Source organism: Pseudonaja textilis, chromosome 1 (genome assembly GCF_049901715.1).
Source record: "Pseudonaja textilis isolate UNSWEBS1 chromosome 1, rPseTex1.2, whole genome shotgun sequence".
NCBI classification, from domain to species: Eukaryota; Metazoa; Chordata; class Lepidosauria; order Squamata; family Elapidae; genus Pseudonaja; species Pseudonaja textilis.
In genome coordinates, this window is record NC_141990.1 from 63,131,512 (window position 1) to 63,151,157 (window position 19,646).

General features: G+C 34.6%; 1 protein-coding gene across 2 annotated transcripts in view; it reads right to left on the bottom strand.

Moving 5' to 3' along the window:
* Positions 1-2,495: 2,495 nt before the first annotated feature.
* The window catches only part of CRIM1 (cysteine rich transmembrane BMP regulator 1), a 146,353-nt gene continuing 129,202 nt past the window's right edge, over positions 2,496-19,646 (bottom strand). For both annotated transcript variants that reach the window (XM_026695476.2, XM_026695477.2), the window contains 8 exons: positions 17,801-17,922; positions 16,364-16,573; positions 14,901-15,116; positions 11,702-11,923; positions 9,422-9,616; positions 8,425-8,547; positions 5,829-6,016; positions 2,496-5,265 (listed from right to left, as the gene is read on the bottom strand). In XM_026695476.2, coding sequence (XP_026551261.1) covers positions 5,089-5,265; positions 5,829-6,016; positions 8,425-8,547; positions 9,422-9,616; positions 11,702-11,923; positions 14,901-15,116; positions 16,364-16,573; positions 17,801-17,922 — 1,453 coding nt within the window. In that variant the 3' untranslated portion in view covers positions 2,496-5,088. The remainder of the gene's footprint in view (positions 5,266-5,828; positions 6,017-8,424; positions 8,548-9,421; positions 9,617-11,701; positions 11,924-14,900; positions 15,117-16,363; positions 16,574-17,800; positions 17,923-19,646) is intronic.

Here is a 19,646-nt window from a genome sequence, read left to right on the forward strand (position 1 = left end):
GTAGACCTCTCTGTATAATGCATGTGTGCTTCTCATCCTCCCTGGTGATTCTTAAAAAAGAAACGTTTGCCTCCAGTTTTTTTACCTTCTGCAATCAGGAGTCAAAGTTTTACTCACAGTAGGCTTAAGTAGTATACATTTTACTTGTTTCCCCCTTATTTATGCACTCCTTATTCAATATTATGGATACAACACAGAGGTAGCTTAAATATTTTACAGGGGTTACTAATTAGTTAAGAGTTGTCAGATGAAATGCTGAATGAACAGGTCACACTTGTTTTGAACTGGGTTAAAGCAGTATAATGACAAATAACCTGGAGCAAGCAGTATAATGTCAAATAATCTGGAGCTAATCTGGAGCAAAGTCCTTTCAAGTCTTTGGTTTTGCTTGTAGATGCAGCACCCAATCTCTTGTTAAGGGTGCTTCAAGCTTTTCTTTCTCTATGCAGGCGGAGCAGGAAAAATGTGAGCTTTTGGCTTAACTGCAATACATGTGACAATTTGACAACTAAATTTCAGAAACATGACCAAATCAGCTACCTAATATTTCTGGAGTAGTTATTGATTTGTTCATCTTGTGTTAAGGATACAATAGTGAGGATGTGCATTGGGCTCACACAGAGCATAAGTGTGCTTACTGCACCTGTCTACACCTTCTTGAAGTAGCTGTGCCATTTCCTGTGCTCTGATGGTATTTGCAGGGGCCCAGAAAATATGAATTTGAATTGTGATGTTAAAAGAGGCAGCAACAGATGACCTCCTTCATCAAAGATATGTTAATACAATTCTGCACATGTGAATACTAGAACAGATGTTCCTTCTTTAAGGAAGCACTAATGGGGATAGTGATTACGGTACAGGTATCTTACGCAATTCTTATAGAACAAAGGCTTGTCCATCCAAGGCATCAGGTGCCTACAAGTGAAGATGAGAGTTGGCATCCTTAACTTTAAAGAAGAATACAGAATATAATAATACTGGAATGTTGAGAAGAATGAGTGGAGCATAGACATCTATTGATACAAACTCCCAAAGGAAAAACTGGTAATAGTATTTGGAATAACTACAAGCTGAATTTGAGTCAATAAGATGATTCAGCTGTAAGAAAGGCAAATATTAACTTTTTTCAACAGAATTGTTCCACTTGATTATTCAAATTACATCTTAAGTATAGCACTGGGCAGAGGAATTGGAACTGGTTCACAGAAGAGCAACAAGGATAATCGGAGGGTTTAGAAACCAAGTTGTATGAAGATATTTTGAAGGAGCTGGATGGGTTTAATCTTGAAAAGTGACCAAGAGTGCTCTTCAAATGATATTGCACAGGAAGAGGTCAATATTTGCTTCCTGTAGTTTCAGAATGTAAGGTGATTGCAACTGATTGTCATAAAAATATTCCTTAACAATAAGAGCACTTTAGCAGTGGAGCTGTATAATCGGAGAGGGAATAACAATTTCATTCACTGGATACGTTCAATAGGAGGATGGAAAGTTAACTTTCAGGGATGCTTTAATTTGGATCCAGAATTAATGGGGACTTAATGGCCTAAACGGTCCTTTCCACCTCTATGATATAATACTAAAGTTTAAATATAGGTGCAAAATGAGGATGACAAGCATTAACAGACACACACTGTAATGTATTTTACATTACATGACAAGCATTAACACAAACACACACTGTAATGTATTTTACACATACTTATGCACGCGCACACACAGAGGTAGACCTCAACTTGCAACAGTTCATTTAGTGACCATTCAAAGTTACAGCGGCACTGGAAAAAGTGACTTATGACCATTTTTCACATGACCATTGCAGCATCCCCATGGTCATGTGATCAAAATTCAGATGATTGGTAACTGACTCATATTTATGACAGTTCCTGTGTCCTGGGGTTCTGTGATCACCTTTTATGGAGCAAAAGTCAATTGGAAAACCAAATTCACTTAACAACTGTGTTACTAAATTAACAATTGTAATGATTCACTTAACAACAGTGGCAAGAAAAGTCATAAAATGGGGCAAAACTCACTTAACAAATGTTTCACTTAGCAACATAAATTTTTGGTTCAATTTTGGCCATGTTGAAGACTACCGTATTTTATGGGCGCCATGGTGCTCTAAAGGTGCATGCTGAGAATTATCAGTTCATTTTTCAAGCAAAATAACATTTCCACACTTGAACAAGGATTATCAGGAAGGGATAATTGGGGGAAAAATTAGGGAGAACAGAACAATCATTTTTAAAAACAGGTCAAGGAATCACTCCACAAGGATTTAATACTGATACCCTGTAATATTGAATACAGAGGTGGAAAATTCAAACCTTAAGAGATGGGAAAATGGAGCATTATGGAGCAGGCCTCAAAGTGGCTAGATCCTTAACAAGTGTACTGTGTACTGCAAGAAAGATCTTTGTCAAGATTTACAAATCTGGGAAAGTTAAAAAAAATTAAAACAATATTATACAGAAAAACTCAGTTCACAGCAATTAAAAGTTCATCAAGTTAATTTTTATTGTGCTGCCAAGAGCCAAATTACAAGAAACCATCTTACATTTTAAAAAGTAAACAAGCAACCTGCCAAATTGCAGCGCACTCTAAGTGCCATAATATGCATCTATGTTATTTTTCAGAAAATTGTATCTGCATTTCTCTTACAAGAGCACATCAGGAACCAAAGTAAAAGAGTGTAATGAATACAGCACATAGGATAAATAATATCTTTAAAATAATAATAAAATAATAACCAAAAAAAAAAACATTTTACACCATGTCCTATATCCTGCAAGTATCATTCAGAATATGGCCTTGATTGTAAAACGAAGCAAGCATTTACAATTTTCCGATAATGACTGTTTACTCTTTATGAAAGGAATGAATGAATGACCGTGACAGAATCTGAATAATGGGAGAGTAATGTTTGTTTCAGTGTCTTTATACTAAGGATAAAATGCTGTGGTGGGGGCAGAGGGGCTACATTTTTTTTTATTCTTTTGGAAACTGAATTCATAACAGAAAAAAAACACTGAGCCTTTATGATACACCTTTTCTCTTTGACACAAACAGCTAGAACACTTTGTGATAGTCTAAAACAAGATATTTGATAATCTTCAGATTAATAAATTAGGTCATATAATAAATTAGGTTTTTCAGTTTTAAAGTTCAGTAATCTCTGACCAAGTATTTACAACAATACTTGAGAGTTCCTTTACAAAAAATACATTTTCTTTTCACATTAAACATATTGGGTATCTGTGTCTCAGGACAAGCAATTGTGAAAGTAAGAGGCAACACACAACTGGGCAGTTAGTATAAAAGTGCCAAGACCTGTTTGGAAAAGTTAAAGTTGTGTGTACAGTTAAAGTTACAAGTCAAGCTGCAACAAACCTTCAGTGAGTTGTGGACTTTATTTTAATAGCTGCTTCAAACAACTATTATGAAATAAGTCCAAATGCAGATACTGCTATTCTGTGGAATTGAGGAGTGCTGCCTATACATTATCAGTGTCTCTAGCCAATGCATTGAATTTTAAGCCTTTTTAAGGCCATGCAGGATAAAAAAAAACAAACGCACACACACACCCTGAAATGTAGCAAGTAGCGATACTAATGCTTACTGCTAAAATTGTGCACACACTGGATATGTATGCAAACACAAGGGCACGCGCACACACCCACACTCATTTGCATCCTAACACTTCCAAATCAAATAAAACTAGATAAAATGAGATAACCTCATCTTGTCTTTCTAAACACGCAAAGTTAAGTAATAATATGGAATGCCTGTGTTTTTGTTCTGGGTAAAATCTCAGTTAAAAATACATTCAACAGGGAAAATACAAAATTATACTGATTATATACTGTATATATAAATAGCATATATATACTGTATATATACATATATACATATATAGTAGGAGTATATGTGTATTTTATATGTATATATTCATACACATATGTGTATGTATATATAAAATACTATACACAAACACTTAAACACGCAGAGACACACAAATGCTTTTTTTAAGCATAACGATATTTACATGGATATTTCTATAAAGCTAAAGTTTTAAAGAAGCATGATCTTTCTTTCTGAGCTTCCAAAAAGGTGCTTGAGTAATATACATTAAGCAGCTTCCTAGCATGAAAGTTGCTTCTAGTCTGCATAATCAGTAACAGAACCCCCCCCCCCTTTTAACATGATACAAAAATGAATCTGAGCTAGATCTTCATCCAACAAGATCATTTTCTTCAAAGATAATTTGGTGCGTGAACCTCCTGAAACTGATAGACAGTAAAAGAAACATATACATGCGCGCGCACACACCCAAACAGAGTTCTGGAATCAAACGGTGTTCAACTTTTCCTCTCCCCCTTCAATACTGTTGCCAAAGGATCCAGTGCTCTTCTCAGGAATTATACATTTGCTAACTGCCAGTCTGGTCAATTAGCATCAAAAAGAAAAAGCAGCACAATGCATAATTGTACTTATTTTCCACAAATTTGCCCTTTTTGTTTTCATGTTTTCCTTACTGCATCATTCATTTACTATTGCAGCTTCTGATCAGATAGAAAAATACAGCTGCAGCTATCCTGCACCTGTTGTGCAATAGTTTATCCTACAGATTTACTTTTTGCAGCATAAGCACCCCAAATGTTCTGATTTGAATTTTGTTAGGGTTCTGCTTATACTTCACTGCAATAAATGCAATTCGGAGTGTCAGTAAAAAGCGATATTCTTTGACTCCAAGCTAAGCTGACCAGCTATTTTCTTTGAAGCTTCTTGTTCTAACCACACAAGCTCACCCCAGTTTTCTCTTCCCAAACAATCGTGATTACTATGTTACAAGCAAAACATCAACAAATTTTAAAACTTTGGTTCCAGAAAAACACTTGGTCAGAAGTGGGAATGCTTGTTCTGGCCCACTGCAGGAATCAGAGTAAATCCCAACAAGGTCTTAGAGCTGTACATGAAGTCACAAATCCAATACAATCCACTAAGCAAGTGCATGATTCTAGTTTTATTTGAATAGCAGACTCAGCCTTTGTTTCTTCTTAACTTCTTGGTAAGAGATGCAGTTTCTCACACTGTCTGATAAAAATTATCTGCTTGTAAGTTACTCTGTTTTTGCATGCTGTAGAATCCGCTGTATCTTGAATCTGGATCAGCAATTCTAAGCATTCTCTGAGAACTGTCCACCTGAACCATGGTGCCTTTCTTGCAGTCCACATACACTAATTGATTATTTAAGCAGGAAGGCTGTTTGGATGAAAACACAATACATAAAATTAGCATTTTGGCTACAGTTATGCTTTTATTCCCTGCTAAAGAGTGTGTTCTTAATTGCAAAAGTGAGAGGAAGTCCAGCCATTCAGTCCCACAATATTATTTAGACTCAAAACCAGGAACACAAACATATACTATGTTTTGTACTGCTCGGGGCTCCATTTGTGGTAAAATTATGCAAATAACAGATAGTTATAATCATCCTAATTAACCTCCAGTTATTAGAATGATTCCTACCATAAAGAACATTCTTGGGCAAATGGCTACTGTACCTTCCTGGGCATTGGCAAGTGTCAAGAACGTAAGAAGAGTTCTCTCAGATCCACAAGCTACCTATTCCTGTGTGTTCAGTCACAGTGACCAACGTGATACATTTTGCAAGCCCAGATTGAAGTGACAGTCTCTTCCAACACTGCTTTCCAGTGTTGAACCCTTCTCTCTGTTTTGGGGGTGGGTGGGTAATAAAAAAACTATCTATGAATCTTTCTGTCTCCTTTAAAACCACCCAATAATACAAATGCTATTTAGTCCCTTACCTTTGCTGGAGTTCTGTAGCAGGATACTGGTATCCACTGCTTTTTCTGATTGATAAACAAAAGTGCAATTATAAGAACTAGAGCTGTTAAGAGGGGTACGGTGACCCAGGCAAGAGAATCAAGAGATGCTTCTGCAGTTGGCTGTGATCCTCTGGTTTCTCTATATTCACCCTGAAGGTGACCCATATCTGTAAAATGTAAAAATAAGCAAATTACCAATAAAAAATAATGGAGTAGCTCATTGTGAGATATGATACATAATAACCTGAAAAATTTCCCAAATGATGTGTTCATAACTAAAAGTAATACTATAAGAAATATTTAGATTCAAGTTAGTTTTACTTAGGTCAAGTACAATTTCAGGTTTGTCAAAATCTACACAAGAATTTAACACATCACATTTGTTGTACTACTGAATTTGTTTTCAGTATTAGAACTAAACTGATGTCTTTATCAAAAGGACATCTTCATTTTTTGCAGTATAATGTAAGTGGAAAATGTAATTTTATTAAATTTATATACTGCCCATCTCACAGTGGTTTTATTATTATTTTGGTTAAACAAGTAGGAATTGGAAACTGATGCTAACTTATTCTTGAATACCCTGCTTGTTACGGATTTTTCAATCAATCCACTGGAAAATTATATTAGGATTCATACATTACTGTTGTGCTGTTGGTTTGTTATTTAATATTGATATTGTTTTATATGCATTATCCCTTATTATAGTTGAAGTCCAGTACACAAATAGAATAATACAATCAATAAACAAAAATATAATAGTATTATAACAGTTTAATACAGGGTGTGTTTCTGTTAGTGGAAATGACATGGCTTAAGACTCAAAATTTAACAATAAAATGGGGATTCAGGACCTTTGTGTTTAAGTAGACAAGCAGTTGTTCAATTGGGGGCAAAATTAATTGAAAATATAGCTCTATGTAGAATTTACACCTTAGAAAAACATGATCTAGGGTTTCAGATTCCACAGAGGCACAAGGACTTTGCCTAAGCCTATGGAAATTCCATTATATCTGCCATGCATAACTCAAGAGGGAAGGGCATTGAACTGTCCTTTGGAGAAAGTTCATCAGTTATGAATGTAAGATTTATATAAATTGCATGCAGGTTGTAGTGCTGTAGATTTGTTGTAGACGATGTATTGTTTTGAATGTTATGTTTTTGCCCTTGTTGATCTTTTATTTTATAATTTTTGTTTTCTTTTGTAAACAATCCAGAAAGTTGCCTATTTGAAGATATCAATAGGTGGTAATGAAATAATGGGTACATTAAAAAATGAGTTAAATATAAGACTTGCTGGGCGTAATCATACAGATTTAATTATTCTTAGCAGAGACCTACCAAAATCACCTGGGCAAATTAATGGCATTAAACAAATATTGCTAAATTTGGCTCCTGATCAGGAAATTCTAAGAAAGTAACAGAGGAGTTGCCATTATTTATGTTCTGCTTACTTGTGGGTATTTTTAAATCCGGCTTCTAATAAACATTTTTCCTGAAAAAAATTACATAATCAGAGAAAACTCTTTTCCCTCCTCTTTCTTGCTATCTACATATTGGACTCTCATACCTTTTAACAGTTTCTACAATAGCCACAACTGACTTGTACAATAAATACATTTCTGCTCTACACAAATGTATTCAGTAGAAAAGTAGCCAATTCATTTAGTCCAAATGCAGTTCTTCAGGCAATTTTTGCAAGCTCTGGAGCCCCTCAAATTGCATTGCTAAAACTTAGCATCAAAAAGCTGACCTAGGCCAATGTAATGCTTCACTTTTTAAAAATAAGAAAAAAATATCTATTAAAGAGAGGTTTGGATGTCTGGAAAACCAAACCAAAACAGCCCATAAACATTTAATGAAGAATTCCTGCCTTTAATTTCCTCTCCCTCTCCAATTACCACATCATGATCATGTCTCTATCGCTCCTGGAGGCTGCAAAAAGGAAGTTTAAATAATGTGCAATTCCTGGCTACAGAAATGATTCTCTGTCCTATACTAGACTGAAAAATAAACAATTGTTGTGAACAGGTATCCTATTCTTCTGCTTCAGACAAGCCATTCTATTAGCAAAGATAAGTACTGACCACATGAGCCTTCCTCAGTCTAAAGCTGAGAATGTGTTATAGCCTCTCATCTCCAGCCAGCAGAGAACTATAGCTCAACTCATTTAGACGAAACTAAGTTCTTATAGTGAAATTTGGTGTTCCTAAGAGCCTTTCAAAGTACTAAAATTGCCAACATTTATTTATTGAATTTATATTGCCGCCTATTTGCCCATGGTGACTCAAGGTGGCTTAGAGAATATAAAATCTCATTTAAAACAATAACACTAATAAAAAGAATCAAATAAATTAATGTAGTATAATATAATAAAATCACCCCACTTCCCATCCCGGTGAAAGTAGATCACATGTGCCATTTAATGGGTTCCCTAGGTCTACTCGCAGAACCAGGTCTTCAGTGCTTTCCAGAAGAGTATAAGAGTGTGGGCTGTTCATGGTTCTAAGAAAAAGACAGTTTGAAGCTTACCTAAGTTGTCTATGCAGAGATAATTAATTTAAATGGTGTTTACCTTTATGGATGTGAACAACATCATTTTCACTGAATGTAGGCCAAACTGGTGCTTCTAGTTCTTTATCACCTCTATGATTTGTCTTCTCAATTGGAATGTTGGTAGGTTCGGGTACATACATTTCTGCAAAACAATAAGGAATTTATATGAATTTATAGAATTTATAGGAAAGCTAGCTAATCTAGATACCAACACCATTAACAAGGTGTTAACAAATAAAAGCTATTTAAAATGGACTGTACATTTAATATTAAAAACCTGCAATACATTAATGAGGCAATTTTTAGCTCTCCAGAGGTCTAAGTGTAAATAAGCTGCATAAAATTATAAAGTAAAAGAGGCAGAAAATATGTCTGATAATAGCATTATGAACACCCAATTCTTATCACTGATAATTAAAACAGATGGGTTTTTGAATTACTGTGTTTAAAAAAAAACATTCTTTTTTGCCTCTATAAATAGAACAAAAATATTTGAAAACTATAAAGCCTTGGAATAACTGTTTATAAAGATATTTTACTGTTTCCCATGTAACTGCCAAAATACATAAACAGGCAAAAAGGTTGCAACTTGTGATCATGTGACCATAGGATGTTACAACTGGTCTTAAATACAAGCTGGCTGTCAAGTGCTGAAAATGTGATTACGTAGCTGTGGAGATGGTATGGCAGTGTAACCTTGAGGAGGGGTCATAAGTAGCTTTTCTTTGAGTCCATCGTAACTTTGAGCAATTATTAAGTAACTAGTCATAAGCCAAGGACTATCTCTAGACATATTTTTTTGAGATCCAAAAAAAGTTTCTGAATTGAACTCTTGACTTCAATACTGGATACCCAAAAATCAAACCAGAGCCTTTTATTTAATTTTTCACTTAATGAAAATATATTCTTTTACCTTTCCAAACTTTCCTCTTATCTTGGACAAATGATTATTTAATGTCTCTATGTAAAACAACAGCAACAATTCTGGCTAAATAAACAGCCAGAATCTAACTTACCTGGGCACATGGGACAGCAACTTCCCTCCACATTAATTGGTTCCACGCAAGGAAGAGAAGGGCAACTAACTGTGGAACAAAGCGTCTGACCCTGCAAGCAGTAGCAATGAGTGCAGCTATCAATGTCCCAACGTTCTTCATCTGCGTAGGTTTTTCCATTAAAATGACATACTGCCTTCTTTGCTGCTGTGTCTTCTGTTGAAAGAACATGTCATAAAAATGCAATAATTGGAAGAGGGAAAGCCTGGCATTGTGTATCAGATCTTAAACTTTTCATTTTCATTTGTTTTTAACTTGTCCAGTTGTCCTTTCCTGAAAACATCTGCTTAATCAAAATGAAATAGGCAATAGTAGTATATATGCAAAAGAAAAAAAGGATCAAGCATTAAGAATAGCAATAACAATAACACTTAGACTTATATACTGCTTCATAGTGCTTTACAGTCACCTCTAAAGCAGTTTACAGAGTCAGCATATTGCTCACAACAATCTGGGTCAGCCTTTTACTGACCTCGGAAGGCTGAGTCAACCTTGAGCTGGTGAGAATTGAACTGCTGGCAGTTGGCAGAATTAGCCTGAAATACTGCATTCTAACCACTGTGCCATCACAGATCAAGAACAGAAGAATAATCTTTTATTATGCTCAATTTTTAGAATTTCTGAAACTTTATATTCAATTATTCTTCTTCCATTAATAGATCACCTCCACTTATTATTATATTATAGTTCACACAGTTCTGGGTTTATATCTAAGCAGAATCTTTGCAACTCTTGATAAAATGAATTCCTAGTTGAAGGGCTTTGAGAATTGCCTTGGAAATAAAATTCAGAATGGATTCCCTTGGGAATTCACATGAATACATTAATAAGGAAAACACAGTGGCAATATGGAGGTATTGCAATAGAGGTGGGGGTTGGGATGGATTGGAAAGGGCTCATTCAACTAAAATTAACCATGTACAAGTAGAATGTTAACTATATTATAAGCAAACTTATTTTGCATCTAAATTTTATCATTAGATTTCTACTTTAAGAAGTCACTTGGGACACCTAGATCATGCTTGAACTGACAAGGAGCTGCAAGATATGAATGCTGTATTCTGTCACAATAAGTGGGAACAAAATTCCCTATTTCATAGCAACTGAGGGAAATATGAGCTGTTTTTCATTTTCAATTGCCTAAACTCTAAACACTTTTTGTTATTTCAGTTTTGCTAGGAGAAAGCCAAAAAGGTATAGGCAGAAAGTCAGAAAGGATGAACCTAGTTAAGTATGTGTATGCATGTGTGTGTGTGTGTGTGTGTGTGTATGTGTGTGTGTGTATACACACACACATATACACATATGCAAATACACACAGCTCACATACACAACATATAGTTACAGGAAAACCCACTTAAGTATGGAAAAATATGCAACCACTGAAGAATTTATGTGATAGCTAATAATTAAAATAAGAAATTAAAAAATTGCCAGCACCACTTGCTACAAAATATGCTAATATTTCATCTAACTGCTGTGATTTTATATTTTTATCCTGACATATTTATTTATTTATTAAATTTACATACAAATGTGTGTAAGTAACAATGTTTGTATCATGTCATCAAAGCACAAGTCTTGTCACTTGCTTTCCCAGATATTCACTAGTTTTTATGGATACAATCTTTGCAGAAAGCAGAAATAAGGATATTCAAGGAATGATTTCACATATAAAGCAATAAATGCAAAACACTGGATATGGCCTGAACCAATATTACCCTAACTGAAATTAACCATGATTTTAGCTGTAAACTGTAGAAAACAACATTAGTATTATCCTTTCCTCTCCTTTTTGTTAACATTATCTAATGAAACAAAACATACAATCACTCTGCTTCCAAAAAACCTGAAAGGCATAATTGAAGAACAAGCAAAATACAATATCAGATAATGATTTTGCAGTCAAGATATTATATGACACAGGGAGAAGATAGGTAGTAAGACTTCCTTCCGTAGATGAAGCCCAAATGTATGATAAATCTATTTCTGCTAAGATTTATTCATTACTTAACAATACCATAACATTACCTATGATGTTTGCCTGTGCTGATACTTAAGTCACAAAGAATAGCACTAGGGTATAATTAATAATTATACTATAGTTTTCAATATATGCATTAAATGTATCACAGATAAAAAATACAATTAAGGCCTAAATTGACAGAGCATCTTAACATTAAATAAGATTGGGGAAAAAGCTCTCTGATCATATCCTTCTCTCTCTTTTCCAGTGCTTACCTATACAGTAAGGACAACATTGCCCTTTCCTCAAAACAGGTTTTTCACAGGATACTGGTGGGCAAGATTCAGAGTAACAGCTGATTCCACCATCCAGGCAAATACAACTGGTACAAACATTTGGTTTCCACGACTCAGCGGTTAAGAAGATGTCACCGTCATCATTTTTGCAGTAACTGGGCATGCTCTTATTGGTTGACAAGGATGGCTGAACAGGCTCATCTAAAAAAACCCCCCCACACACAAAGAGCATAGGAGTTATAGGAACCGGCACGGACATACTTTTCATTTTACATATGCATATTTAAATACATATGTAGATGTTCTGAAGAGGAATTGTAAATACTTCTCAGTATAGTATTAGAATGCTTAGTTGTGCAAGGTTTTTGAATACATGGAATGCTGTTAAGAGATCAGAAGTGGAGCTCTATTTTCAATTCCCTGCAGTGCTTATGATTCTGTAATTCCTGAATTGGCCTATTCTTCAAGAAAGCACCGAAGCACTTTGAGCAATATAACTTGGCAGCTAGCAACATCCTTCAGAATATAATTTTTTCATTAAAGGTTTCTGCTGAATGGTCCTTTCTCCAGAGCAAGCGTAGATCAAGTCACTCCTGGATATTGACAAATCATATTTGGAAAAGGCAGTCTAGCACCAAGAGAACTTATATATGAAGGAAAAACATTCTATTTATTTAGAAATATTTTAAATGTTTCTATTTATTTATGCCTGCCTATCAGCAAATGATACTTCAGACATTTTTCCTTGAATGCAAAAGGAGCAGGAAAGGACCAAACTATACTTTTGGTTTGTTTTATCAATAGCTGTGAGCTATTTTCCACTCTTTCCTATGTTTTTGGCCCTCCCTTCAATTTTTGTCTCATTTTCCTGTAGGCTCTGACACCCCCTGGGCAGGAGATAACAAGCAGCCACATCTGCTTAAACAACTCCCAGTTCAGTTTTATGAACATATACACACCCCTACTTTGTAATAACACTGTTTTTAAAAATGGTGGGCAGACTCCTATGTTTCATAAGAACAGCCTATAACACTGAATATTGACAGCTTCTTTTAACTAGAATTTCCGAAGATTGACTGGTGAATTTAACAAGAAACCATTGTGATGCACAGAGGCTGATGAGCTGCTTTTGGATTTGTTTAAAGTCTGTGGATAGAAGGAAAGTCTCAAGGCTATTGATGGGAGTTTTCCTTCCTAATGGTTTTGTATTCCCTAAGACTTTAAGAGTAAAAGTCCTCACTTGTACTGAGATAAAAGAGAACCGTTGCTACACAAATGTGGGTGGTGGTGGTGGTAGAAAGAGAAAGGAGAGGAAATGCTGTTTCAGTTTACGGCAGAACCTACTGAAGTAGAAGGCTGGTATAAACTAAAAACTGTGTTACTACTGCATTTATGACAAGGAAAAGTGAACAGTTGAGGAAGAAAGGGAAACTTACCACCTTGGTAAGTACTGTCATCTATCACTTATAAATAAATCCTTAAGCAAAGGGGAGTAAAGAAGTTGTATATATTAGACTTAACATATTAGGAATGTATATTTTATATAATAATAATCCTACCTTGTTTAAATGCGCAAGGAAAAACATTCAGCCCACATATCAGTCCATGGACCATATTTCTGGTCCATATTTGATACATGAAATATTTTATTAACTTTAATGAACTATCTTTTTAAAAACTAATTCTTCATAGTCATATATATGTAAGAAAAGACAGTTAATGCTCTTAAGAACTGCTGGAAATGCACTTTTTATCATTAGTCTTAGATTTTTATCCTGCCTTTTACATGATTTGGCCAACTCAAGGCAGTGAACATATTTAATGCTCTGCCTCTTATATTCCTCACAACAACCCTGTGAGGTGGGTTAGCTGTGAGAGAGTGACTGGCTCCAAATCACTCTTAGGCTTAATAGAGCAGGGGTTGCCAACCTTTTGCACCTCAGGGACCAGCAAACTCATAATTTTAGATCCCAGGGATCACTAACCAGTTCTGTGGGCGTGGCCTAATTTGTGGGTGTGGCTTGGTGGTCATGTGACTGGCTGGGCATGGCTTGTATGTAAATATTATAAATATTTATATAAATATTGATTTTTTTATAAAAAAGAGCAACTTTTACTCACAATCAGGCAAAGCAGGCAGATTGAGTTGCTCACAGAATCACAGATTCATTCAGAGATCTATCTGCCATTGGCTAGCTCAGTCTGTCACATAAAATTTGCTTGCAAGCAAACTCATAAAATTTGCTTGCAAGCAAACTCATAAATTTTGCTCACAACATACCATGAATGTAAATATTGAATTTTTTATTTTAAAAAAGAGCAACTTTTACCCAAAATCAGGCGAAGCAGGCAGATTGAGTTGCTCACAGAATCATTCATCAATCTATCTATCTGCCATTGGCTAGCTCAGTCTCTCAAATTTGCTTGCCATGAGTCTGCACTGAATTTGCTTGCAAGCAAACCTTCAGTCCTAAGGGAAGCAGAGCCAAAGATCTAAAGACTAGCTAGAAAGCAAGAAATCCAACCATTTCCTGCTTCCTAGCTAATCTAAATCTCCCGGCACAGCAGAACAGATGATGGTTGGAAAAAGGAAAAATAGCAATTTAGCAGGCAAGTTTACCGGGTAAGGAGTGAGTGGGCGGGGAGGGTTCCCGCGTGCCATGTGGGCTAAGCAGCCTTGTGTTTCTGTGCAGCCTGGATTAATTGCTTTGGGGGTGAGATTTCTCTGCAGCCCACCAAAATTTTCTCACAGGCCACCAGTGGGCCACAGCCCACCTATTGGCGACCACTGTAATAGAGGACTAAAACTCGCAACTTCCTAGTTCTAGGACATCATTTTAACTGCCTCTTAATTGAAAACTGATCTGACAGAAAAGAGAAATGGTGGGGTCTTTCTGTGGGATGTGTATGAAAGAGGCAGATGGAATGTGTGGAAATCCCAAAAGTGAAAAACACTAATACCCAAGAACAGCATTCCAGAGAAATATAATTGATGATTATATTTTCAAAAAGAATTTACACAGGAATAATGAAGGATTTCATCATGTTGTTGCTGGACTATGGATGTTTTTGAAGACTTTTCAAATACTATTGATTATACTTATTTTTGAGATGTAATGACAGAGGGCAAATTAAACTGTTTTAACAAATATGCTAAAATAAATTACATGAAGCTAACCTGGACACTGGGGACAACATGAGTCCTGAGTACGTGTAGGATTTCGACAAAGTAGAGGGGGACAGACTTCGGTTTCACATAAGACTCTTGCATTATGACATGTACACTGGGTACAAGAATCAATATTCCATGTGTCTCCTTCCATAAAATACTCTCCTCCTGGAACATAACAGATGGTTGGACCACTGATTTCTGGCTTCTGTGCAATGGATTCATCTGTGAAAAAAATAGAATTCCCCCAAGAAATAGAAAATTAATTGACTTTCCATTAAAATATAGATTCAAATCATTGTAATGGTTTCTAAATCTACTGTAAATGGCTATATTTATAAACTAATCAATTTTAAAACATCCTGGTTCATATCACTATAATAAACAAGTAGTAAATTTAATACAAGTGCTATGAGGATAAAAGCAGACTTTATTTTCAGGATTGCCCACTGAATGTTGTAAGTTACAGCAAGGTATATGGGGATGGAGTAAAGACCGGTTCAGAATTTTCAAATAGATACAATTTCATAAAGCGATTACTTGTAAGTATATTGTGATCTCTCTGTGACCCATAGAAGGTATAGTACTTCTGTTCATGTATTTGAGATATAAATCCAACAAACAAAAAGACACCTAGCAAACCAAAACTGGATTCTTGCCTGCTTATAACTCCAAAGAGGGCAATTAAAACTAGACACATCATACAATTTCCACATACTTTGTGGAACCTTTCTCACTTGTCTAATATAGTGGACCCCAACTTTTCCAGCTTGGCAATCCAGGGGTGGGGGAGGAGAGGGGATGGTTGTGTGCAAGTACTAGTAGGCTGTGATTGGGGACCCTGGTTTAATATGTGGCTATAGGAAGGTAATGGAAGTTACACAGTGTTATCTATCTATCTATCTATCTATCTATCTATCTATCTATCTATCTATCTATCTATCTATCTATCTATCTATCTATCTATATTATACAAAGATATGGATTAGCCACAAGGTCCAGTTTTATTCCTGATTCACTGATTTAAAACTAATTCTGACCTACAGTTCAAATCTGATAAAAAGTGTATGATCTTTGCCCTTTTTTTTCCAGTTTGCATAACTAGATGAATGGCTACAGGAATAACTGTATGTTATCTTTCTCTATGTTTTTTGGCAATCAGTCTAAATATTTAAGAATATTTAGCTGTTCTTAGACTTTCAAGATTGCATTCTTCTCATTCAATTAAATTACTAATGATGTGTATGAAAACTAAAATATTTCTGCCTTTGAAAGCTAAAATTATTATGTTTAGGATGTATAAGATTAGTGCCAAGTGTTAATTTATAAAGTCTATGCAATTAGATGGAAGCAATGCAGGTTTCAACTGGTTTATCTAGCAAGTATCTCAGTCTTTTTTATTTATAAGATCTTTCCTGGCAAGACAAAAAAGAGCAATACAGTTAAGAAGCAGGTTTAAAAAAAAATGGTACCTGGGCATGATGGACAACATTGTCCTAGGTGTATTGTCGGATTGCCACAGTTGGGTACAGAACAGGTAATCAATGCACACATCTCCCGTCCATTATGACAATAACAATCACGGCAGCCATCATGCCAACTTTCTTCATTCTCATGACGGTGCCCATCTACTGATAAGCAAGTCCCTACCTTAGCAGGTGGTATTATGGAAGCTGGTATCTCTGTACATGATAAAAACACAATGTTTTAAAATAATTATTTTTAAAAATGACAATTCTTTATATTTATTCTTTATATTAACACTATAGTGAAACTTTGAACCCTATCATGGAGAGCAGATTTTTAGTGAGGACAACATACAAATGTGTAAAATCAAATTAAATGAAAGCTAGACAGACATGAAACTATGAAAAAGTTAACAAAACACCTGAGACAGAAGGCAAAAAATGCTTTTCTCCACAATTCATAGGAAGAAAAACTGAAAAATTTGGGAAGCAAAATAACAACAATAACAATGAAATAATCTTTCCAGTGATGAAACACTTGAAAATAAGTTTTGAAAATAAACTCAAAATATATAATGTGAATTCTTTTGTAAAAGACTGTCTACAGCACTGAGGAATTAACTTGCATATTACAGATATATTAAAACAGTCATGAATTTCTGCAGAGAGAAAGTGCCACCACCTTTCTACTTCTAACTTAATATCTAATTCTCAAATACCAAAATTTTAAGTAGTAGAGTGTAGAATTGTTTCTTTCTCTTATTATGGGGAAGACTTATAATCTTTCACGCAGAAAACTAAGGCATTTATAATTTTGAGAATGTAGAAACTAATATGGAAGTAAACAGCACTAACATACAATTTACCTTTCAGGACCGATTATATTGTAGAATTCATAATTATATGAATATATGAATCACATTCTAAAATTTTATAAACCCTGTTAAAAGGAAGTGTATTCTATTGTAGTAAAATAATTTTTATTTTTTAATTATTTAATTCACAACATATAAATAAATAAGGAAATGCACTATAAAACAAAGGACTAGCCTTTATTTACAAGAATCCCCTTAGACCCAATGGCATTATAAGCATTATTAAAAACTAACAATACTTGGTAGTTTTATTTTAGTGCTTGTTTGAAAGTATGCGAGTTATCCTGTCAAAGAAAGTTGAAGCCATAGAGTAAAGGCTTTTTAAATAAATTACTTTGTGATTAGCCACATCCCTCCATATAAGTTATTGGGAGAATGCCTATGAGATATTAAACATTGTAAATGCATCCACCAATCTCCAATATTCAAAAGTTCAAGATTTTCACTAATATTCCAATTAAATGAATGGATTGTTTAACATAGATTGGAACTGGTTACAAATCACACTATTTTAATTGTATTTGATGTCAAACAATATAAAAAATACATCTGAAATAGTTGCACATACCAGCACATTTGCAGATATTACATCCTTGATTATTTTTCTGGAAGCCCATTGGACAGATCTTCCCACATGAAAGCTCTGGGCATTTCTTACATCGACAGATTTCACATCCGTGTTTGTTCTTGCTAGATAATGAAGATTATCTATATTATTTTTCATAAATAATCATATTTTGTTCTGGAATTATTTGAAAATAAATTTATTAAAGTTGAATAATCCAATTACAACAAAAACCTAGGCCTTATTTTCAGTTCATACACCTGGCTGCCAATATCTATCTAATGTATATTTATCATCAAATTAAATAATAGTTCTTAGGATAGAATGCTGCAACACAAATAGAAATCTAAAAGAAGAAGGAACATACAATTGCTCTATTATAAACTTTAAACTTATTCAATTTAATAGAAGCAACCTTAATATGTTTGAATGCTTAATTTTAATTATAATTAATTAGTGCAGTGGTGAGCAAGTGATGCACAGAAGGAAAGCATTTATTGCAGAAAACTTGATATGTAGCTCTTCACTACAAGTAATGAATATTCCCGTTTTCAAATTAAAGTATAATGAAAAGCTTTTCTTAAAAAAAGCCTGCAGATTCCCCTATACCTATTCTTTATGTTCAAATTACCATATATCTTTACACTGCCCTTCCAATATGAATTACAGCTACTTAATAATCAAGTATAACATTAAAATGCAATATAACACAACATCCCAATTAAAATGCAGACTTTAAATTAAGTCGCTCAGACAAAAAAAAGGCCTATAATTATAGACTATTAGAGGTTCAAACAAAATAAATCTCTCTCCCTCCAGGTTTCTTCTCTCCTGGGTCAGGTGATACTTTGAACATTGCTGAGCTCAACTGCCAACTTAAACTTCCCTATACATATTAGCTTTTCTACCAGGCTAAACAACAATGAAGAAACCGTATGAAGAAATTAATTATTAGACTTTGGGTATAATCACACTAGAGAGTTCTCACTATATATTAAAGGTACCAGCAAATCATAAGAAACAAGAAGTTCTAGATTCAGCTCCTGCACCTCACTTTTAACAATTGTGGCTTATTAACAACAGTTGGAAAAAGATCATAAAACTGGTTCTGGTCATATGATGACCTGCTTTACAAATGTGATGATTTATAATCAAAATTGTGGGGTTAATTACAGTTGTAACTCAAGGACCACCTATATTTATTACTATTTTTATTCTCTAGTAATTTACCTATCGTTCTGAGTAAATAATAGACTAACAGAGTTAGACGGGACCTCGAATGAGAAAGATTTAGAAAGTCCTAGGACATCCCATTCACATGTATATTTGTTGGCTGACTGATGGTTTAGCTGTATTGGTGTTTACACTGTATTATTTTGGAGAGAAACTTCCTATCCTTACCAGTGACTTCAGGGAAAGGGAGAGCTCTATCTCAAAGTAAGAGTCAAGTTTCAAACCAACTTTATTAAGTGAAAAGAGCAATCTGAAGGCCCTTGAATCTCCTAACTCTTCCTTGATGGCATGTTTACATTAAAAACACCATGGTTAAAGAACTATTAATGTTTAATAGTTTGAACGAATAGTTAATATTTTTAAACAATAAATACAATGTCCATAAGTTATAGATAAGTCAGATAAGTAATTTTCCACATTAAGTGGTAACTTATCTTGTTTTACTTGCCAATAGGTAGTAATTTTTGCTATTGCATACTTTCAATTTTTACACTGAAACAGCTACAATTTCTCCTCTTCGGGGTTAGGCAATAATCACAATGCAAAGTGGTCTCATTCTTCAAATCATTTGAACTACCGTATTTCCCCATGTATAAGCCACCCCTTTTTTCCAAAA